The sequence below is a fragment of the Aegilops tauschii genome, chromosome 3 (genome assembly GCF_002575655.3).
Source record: "Aegilops tauschii subsp. strangulata cultivar AL8/78 chromosome 3, Aet v6.0, whole genome shotgun sequence".
Lineage (NCBI taxonomy): Eukaryota > Viridiplantae > Streptophyta > Magnoliopsida > Poales > Poaceae > Aegilops > Aegilops tauschii.
In genome coordinates, this window is record NC_053037.3 from 48,825,409 (window position 1) to 48,833,910 (window position 8,502).

Below are 8,502 nucleotides of genomic sequence, written 5' to 3' on the forward strand. Positions count from 1 at the left end.
ACAAGATCAGTTATTTCATAATTCAGTTGAGCCTCCATTTCTCCTCTCAAAGCGATGCTCTATCATGTATTGTTTCTTTGCAGCTCCCACACCTAATGGTAGTACCATCTATGCTAAGGTTGTGTTTGATTTGGCTTTGGTTGTGGCTTGCTCTGCTTATAAGCCAAAAGCCTAACCAAACTGCATAAGCACTGAACATGCTTTCGTGCAATCTGGTTGCTCATCTAGTTCGATATATATTATGGTGAAACCTCATATAATATGTTACTTTGACTTACATTTCCCTCTTATATTGAATCTTAATCTAGTAAAAAACATAACAACTGGAGTCCTTGTAAAACCTTGGTGTTCAAAATATGGCTGTAATAATTATCTTTTGGCGAAGAGCGCTTACATCTATTAATTAAACCAGGGTATGAATAATCCTGGAAAATAGAAAATATTTTTTTTAGAAACACATGTAACTTTATTCATAGTCATAACAATTACAGGTATACTGATTTGGACCTAAGATCCAAGAAAATACAAAGTAACTACTATGATTAAGGATTACAATGAAATCTCTTGAAACACCTTCTCCACGGTATCAATCTCTGCTCGAGAAAATAATCCAAAGATTTTGGTAAAGTGGCTGCAATTGGACTAGAGCAACAATGTTGTCACTTTTTCACCCGCACGAACATTACTAATGATGACTCTTGAAAGCGCCTTGAGTCGCCCATCGAACAAGATGGGAAGCCTTGATTGATGAACATACTTGGGCCGGGAATGGTCCCCTAAAAGTGCAGGCCGTCGAATCATTGTATCTTGGCTTCAGACTTGCTGAAGGGGCGAGCGAGCTGGACTGGCCCACGAGGGTGGGAGGCTTTGGCCTCTTTTGCCTTTTTTTTACGTTTTCTGTTTTCTTTTTTTGCTTTTTTTGTACTTTCGTTTATACTTTAAAGAATTCTATATAAAAGTTCAACAATTTACAAAAAACACTCTTCAAAAAGCATTTGAAAAAAAGTTGAAGAAATATTTAAAAGATTTTGAACAAGTATTTGAAAATTGTTGAACAAATATTTGTAAAATGTTGAACAAGTATTTGAAATATTGTTGGTCATGTATATAAAAGTATTGAACAAGTATTTAAAAAATGTCGAACAAGTATGTGAAAAAAATGTTGATCATGTATATAAAAATATTGAACAAGTATTTAAAAAATATTAATGTAAAAAAAGTGTTGAACAAGTATATAAGAATTTAGAATGAAAAAAAAGAAACAAAAAATAAAAACCCAAAAAAGAAACAAAATAAACCAAAGGGAAAATAAAATGAAAAAATGAATAACAAATGAAAAAACCCTGAGAAGAAAAAAACAAAAAATAATAGAGGAAAACCAGCTTGACTCACTTCAAGTAAGAGAAAAACGGAAATAAACCAGGCTGTGTCACCTCAAGTATAACGCGTCATAGATTTCATCAAAAGGTCGTACTAGCACGGTGGCTAGCTACTTTGCTTGTTACCCAGGCGACCCTGGAATAAGGGCCAGTTCTTTGCAACTTCTAGCAGCTTATTGTGAAAATAAGTTAGAAGCTCAAAAGAACTCATTTTGGAAAAGCTAGCTCAGTTTATTTTCACCTCCTTTTTCTTCACAATAGGAAAAAGCTGTGGGGAGGGTAGCTTCCCGCAGCTTCTCACTTAAAACGGAAAGGGTATAGTGATGGGGCCATGTAGTTTGATCTTATTAGACCAAAATTGCCACTGCCTAGTCCCGCACTAGAAACTTACCCGATGAAAAAAACAGACGGAGAAGGCACACACTCGATCCCCTCCCTCCCGCACTCAACTACAGTTCTCTCGCTCTGGCCTAGGGTTCTTCCAGCGGACCCGCTGCCACTGCTGGGCATCTGCTCCTCGATGCCCCCATCTCCGTCGACATGGCCGGTGGGTAGGCCTGCATCTCCCGCCCTAGCTCCCTTGGGTGCGACCCCTCCCTCGGGCGCGTCCCCTCGCTTCCCCGGTGTCCAGCAGCAGCTCCTAGCCCATTCCGGTCAGGGCTCAACTCCAGTGGAGGACACCCACTCCGTCCGACGTGCTACTCCGGCGAAGGACCCCCGTTCCCCCTCCCCTCCTCCCTGGCTGTGAGCCCGAGCATCAACTAGGAGCTCCTCTAATTTTGTTTTTGCAAAATTGTCATGTAAATATGCTATGAGCTGCTGCTGATGTATGTCGTTTTCATCTTGATTTGCAATGAGGTGTTGCTTGTATATGGCAGAACTAATTTTGATATGGATGTGCTGATTGTGCCAAGTAGTACAAGATTGTTGCCCTCTGGTAACTCAACTCTTGTTGATATCATTGTATTTGCATAGAATAAATATTGATGGCTTTGTGTATGCTATCATAAAAGCAATATCTAGTTGCTGTTTGTACTACATATCAATTCTTCCAATTCTTTTGTATTGACATGCTGAATAATAGATGAAAGCACTGGCATACTGTGGCGTTTGGAAGCCGAATTTATATTCATATGTGCAGCAAAATGATAAAAAAATAATGTGATATCATTTAATCCGAACAACAATATAGTCCAGCGGCATTAAAGACTTTTCACTGATCATACAACGGATAAGCTGACAAAACAAAAATGGAAAAGAACCGGGTAGCTTATTATCTGGAGCTTATTTCCATAGGAGCTTATCTGAAGCTTATTTTCACAGGAGCTTATTTCCACATGAGCTTATTTTCACAGAGCTTGTCTGAAGCTTATTATCATAGAAGCTTACCTGAAGCTTATTTTCACAGGATCTTATTTCCACAGCATAGCTCAAAAGAACCGGCCCTAAATCCCACCCCGTGTGTGTTGGGGAACGTAGTAATTTCAAAAAAATTCCTACGCACACGCAAGATCATGGTGATGCATAGCAACAAGATGGGAGAGTGTTGTCCACGTACCCTCGTAAACCGAAAGCGGAAGCGTTAGCACAACGCGGTTGATGTAGTCGTATGTCTTCACGATCCGAGTACCGAACGTACGGCACATCCGAGTTCAGCACACGTTCAGCTCGATGACGTCCCTCGCACTCCGATCCAGCCGAGCTTTGAGGGAGAGTTCCGTCAGCACGATGGCGTGGTGACGATGATGATGATGCTACCAACGCAGGGCTTCGCCTAAGCACCGCTACGATATGATCAAGGTGGAATATGGTGGAGGGGCACCGCACACGGCTAAGAGATCAAGAGATCAATTGTTGTGTCTAGAGGTGCCCCCTGCCCCCGTATATAAAGGACCAGGGGGGAGGAGGCGGCCGGCCAGGGGCGGGCACGCCAGGGAGGAGTCCTACTCCCACCGGGAGTAGGACTCCCTCTTTTCCTAGTTGGAGTAGGAGGGGGAAAGGAAGGGAAGGAGAGAGGGGGAAGGAAAGGGGGCGCTGCCCCCCTCCTTGTCCAATTCGGACTAGAGGGGGAGGGGGCGCGCGGCTAGCCCTAGCCGCCCCTCCTCTTCTCCACTAAGGCCCATCTTGGCCCATTAAACTCCCCGGGGGGTTCCGATAACCCCCCAGTACTCCGGTATATGTCCGAAACTCCCTGAAACCATTCCGGTGTCCGAACATAGTCGTCCAATATATCGATCTTTGCGTCTCAACCATTTCGAGACTCCTTGTCATGTCCGTGATCACATCCGGGACTCCGAACAACCTTCAGTACATCAAAACACAAAAACTCATAATACAATTGTCACCGAAACTTTAAGCATGCGGACTCTACGGGTTTGAGAACTATGTAGACATGACCGAGACACGTCTCCGGCCAATAACCAATAGCGGAACCTGGATGCTCATATTGACTCCTACATATTCTACGAAGATCTTTATCGGTCAAACCGCATAACAGCATACGTTGTTCCCTTTGTCATCGGTATGTTACTTGCCCGAGATTCGATCATCGGTATCTCAATACCTAGTTCAATCTCATTACTGGCAAGTCTCTTTACTCGTTCCGTAATACATCATCTGGCAACTAACTCATTAGTTACAATGCTTGCAAGGCTTATAGTGATGTGCATTACCGAGTGGGCCCAGAGATACCTCTCCGACAATCGGAGTGACAAATCCTAATCTCGAAATACGCCAACCCAACAAGTACCTTCGGAGACACCTGTAGAGCACCTTTATAATCACCCAGTTACGTTGTGACGTCTGGTAGCACACAAAGTGTTCCTCCGGTAAACGGGAGTTGCATAATCTTATAGTCATAGGAACATGTATAAGTCATGAAGAAAGCAATAGCAACATACTAAACGATCAAGTGCTAAGCTAACGGAATGGGTCAAGTCAATCACATCATTCTCCTAATGATGGGATCCCGTTAATCAAATGAAAACTCATGTCTATGGCCAGGAAACATAACAATCTTTGATTAATGAGCTAGTCAAGTAGAGGCATACTAGTGACACTCTGTTTGTCTATGTATTCACACATGTATCATGTTTTCGGTTAATACAATTCTAGCATGAATAATAAACATTTATCATGATATAAGGAAATAAATAATAACTTTCTTATTGCCTCTAGGGCATATTTCCTTCAGTGTGCTCCTTTTTTCTCTGTAAAATTCCTTGTTTTACGTTTGCTCCAATGGGCCGGCCCATCGTGATTGTTATGTCTTCGCCATGGTACCGATGAAAGGTTTCACCTCCGCAAAGAATCATACCAACAAAAAAAGGTTGACAGCAAAAAGAGAGGAAATTTATTCTCACAAAACTATGTTGTCTATGTTCTTCGTCAACGTATAGAAAAATTAACTGTGCGGCCAATCGTGATCTTCTTCTGGACCGGGCCGATGGTGAATCCACCCCAACGTTGTAAAAAAGACACATTTGTGCAATTTAAGTACTCCCTTCATTTCTAAATATAAGTACTTTTAAAGATTTCAATATGAACTATATACTTTTTTTGCGAATAATATGAACTATTTTAGAGTATAGGTTCACTCATTTTACTCCGTATGTAGTTCATATTGGAATCCCCGCAAAAAAGGAAAGCTACCTGAGGGGAGGTCGCAGCTGCGGGGTGGAGCGGATCTGCGCCGCCGCCGAGGGGTGGTTGTGACGGCGCTCCACTTCCACTTAGGAAATGCATGGCGGCATTATCGTTGTCGCCGTGCTCGGCGCCGACCTCAGTGCCAAAATCAGCAGGGCGATGGCGGCTCTGCTCCGGCTGCTTCGGACCGCTTCACCAGGCGGCAAGGCGCCATGGTCGGAGGTCCCGCCGGAGATGCTGGCCCACGTGCTCTCCTGTCTTCCGTCCCACACCGACCGCGTCCGCCTCCGCGCTGTCTGCCGGGCGTGGCGCTCCGCCGCGCACCTGCATCCACTGCCCCCGCCGCTCCCGTGGTTCTTCCTTCGCGGCGACACCTTCGTCACCCTCCCCAACGGCGCACGCCACCGCATCCGCAGGCCACTCGACTGCAAAAGAACACTCTCGAGTTTCCCCACTGGCAGCATGCTCTTCCTCGTGCACAGCAACGACAGCTGCTACCTGATGAACCCTTGTTCCGGGGAGACCAACCCTCTACACATCGCCCGCAGCGTGCTCCCCATAGACCTCGATAGCCGCAACTACAATTGGATCCGTAAGGTGGTGGTGTCTGATCGCATTGTCACTGTTCCTCACAGTGGCATGATCACAATCTTTCGTCGCACGGCCAGGGCGTGCCACTGTCACTGTGCGGATCAACACGGGCTAATTTTAATCAACCAAGAATCACAATGGAAAATCTTTTGTCGCAGGACCAGATTGTGCTTGTGCCCCCCTGCAAGCACCCCTGTCGCCACTGACATTGCACTCTTCCAAGGTGAGCTTTACAGCCTCACCAAAAAACGCGATGACAATGGTTCTGAACTACCCGAGCTTCATCGGTTGGAAATCGGCGATGAGCATACACCGGTCAGGTCAGTCCAATACATAAGCGGCACGCCAAGAAACGGCGTGCCCGACCCTGCTGGCCTGCCTGCCGGCCATAAATGGCGCTTCTCCTCCTACCTTGTCGGGTGCGGTGTTCAGTTGCTAATGGTGGAAAGGCGGACCGTTGACCAGGTACCCTTACCCGCGGGCCGTTCGAGGCCGATGCGAACCCAGTTCGAGGTCTGGGAGGCGGTGAACCCGATCGGCGGCAGCCATGGGCGTTGGAGCAAGGTGAATGTGTTAATGGGGCATGCGCTCTTCGTCAGCCGAGGCTGCTCTCAGTCGCTCCCTGCAGCAGCCCAATGTGGAGCTCGAGAAGATTGCATTTACTCTGTCACTGAGTATGACGGGTTTGTTCCTAGACGGCTAAGGAAGCATGAGGATGACGTTCTTAACTGTGTGGTTGCTACCTCTTGAGCACTGCGTTGGTTTTCCCTTTAAGAGGAAAGGGTGATGCAGCAAAGTAGCGTAAGTATTTCCCTCAGTTTTTGAGAACCAAGGTATCAATCCAGTAGGAGGCTACGCGCGAGTCCCTCGCACCTGCACAATACAAATAAATCCTCGCAACCAACGCGATAAGGGGTTGTCAATCCCTTCACGGTCACTTACGAGAGTGAGATCTGATAGATATGATAGGATAATATTTTTGGTATTTTTATGATAAAGATGCAAAGTAAAATAAAAGCAAAGTAAAAACAAAGGCAATAAATAAGTGTTGGAAGATTAATATGATAAAGATAGACCCAGGGGCCATAGATTTCACTAGTGGCTTCTCTCAAGAGCATAAGTATTTTACGGTGGGTGAACGAATTACTGTTGAGCAATTGACAGAATTGAGCATAGTTATGAGAATATCTAGGTATGATCATGTATATAGGCATCACGTCCGAAACAAGTAGACCGACACCAGCCTGCATCTACTACTATTACTCCACTCATCGACCGCTATTCGGCATGCATCTAGAGTATTAAGTTCATGAAAACAGAGTAACGCCTTAAGCAAGATGACATGATGTAGAGGAATAAATTCATGCAATATGATAAATACCCCATCTTTTTATCCTCGATGGCAACGATACAATACGTGCCTTGCTGCCCCTACTGTCACTGGGAAAGGACACCGCAAGATTGAACCCAAAGCTAAGCACTTCTCCCATTATAAGAAAGATCAATCTAGTAGGCCAAACCAGACTGATAATTCGAAAAGACTTGCAAAGATAACCAATCATACATCAAAAATTCAGAGAAGATTCAAATATTGTTCATAGATAATCTTGATCATAAACCCACAATTCATCGGTCTCAACAAACACACCGCAAAAGAAGATTACATCGAATAGATCTCCATGAGAGAGGGGGAGAACATTGTATTGAGATCCAAAAAGAGAGAAGAACCCATCTAGCTACTAACTATGGACCCGAAGGTCTGAGGTAAACTACTCACACTTCATCGGAGAGGCTATGGTGTTGATGTAGAAGCCCTTCGTGATGGATGCCCCCTCCGGCGGAGCTTCAGAACAGGCCCCAAGATGGGATCTTGTGGGTACAGAAGGTTGCGGCGGTGGAATTAGGTTTTTGGCTCCATATCTGATCGTTTGGGGGCATGTAGGTATATATAGGAGGAAGAAGTACGTCGGTGGAGCAACATGGGGCCCACAAGGGTGGAGGGCGCGCCATGGGGGGGTGGGCGCGCCCCCTACCTCGTGGCCTCTGGAAGCTTCTCTTACGTAGGGTCCAAGTCTCCTGGATCATGTTCGTTCCAAAAATCACGCTCCCGAAGGTTTCATTCCGTTTGGACTCCGTTTGATATTCTTTTTCTGCGAAACTCTGAAATAGGCAAAAAACAGCAATTCTGGGCTGGGCCTCTGGTTAATAGGTTAGTCCCAAAAATAATATAAAAGTGGATAATAAAGCCCAATATTGTCCAAAACAGTAGATAATATAGCATGGAGCAATAAAAAATTATAGATACGTTGGAGACGTATCAAGCATCCCCAAGCTTAATTCCTGCTCGTCCTTGAGTAGGTAAATGATAAAAACAGAATTTTTGATGCGGAGTGCTACTTGGCATAATTTCAATGTAATTCTTCTTAATTGTGGTATGAATATTCAGATCCGAAAGATTCAAGATAAAAGTTCATATTGACATAAAAATAATAATACTTCAAGCATACTAACTAGGCAATTATGTCTTCTCAAAATAACATGGCCAAAGAAAGTGCATCCCTACAAAATCATATAGTTTAGTCATGCTCCATTTTTGTCACACAAGAATGCTCTCATCATGCACAACCCCGATTACAAGCCAAGCAATTGTTTCATACTTTAGTAGTCTCAAACTTTATAAACCTTCACGCAATATATGAGCGCGAGCCATGGACATAACACTATGGGTGGAATAGAATATGATGATGGCGGTTATGTGGAGAAGACAAAAAAGGAGAAAGTCTCACATCAACGAGGCTAATCAATGAGCTATGAAGATGCCCATCGATTGATGTTAAGGCAAGGAGTAGGGATTGCCATGCAACGGATGCACTAGAGCTATAAATGT

At 44.6% G+C, this 8,502-nt stretch overlaps 1 protein-coding gene across 1 annotated transcript; it reads left to right on the top strand.

Annotated features, from left to right (window-relative positions):
• Window positions 1-5,117: 5,117 nt before the first annotated feature.
• LOC141042697 (uncharacterized) lies at window positions 5,118-6,365 on the top strand. Its single transcript, XM_073511574.1, has one exon. It carries the CDS (start codon window positions 5,118-5,120, stop codon window positions 6,363-6,365), a length of 1,248 nt encoding a protein of 415 aa, XP_073367675.1.
• Window positions 6,366-8,502: the final 2,137 nt, after the last annotated feature.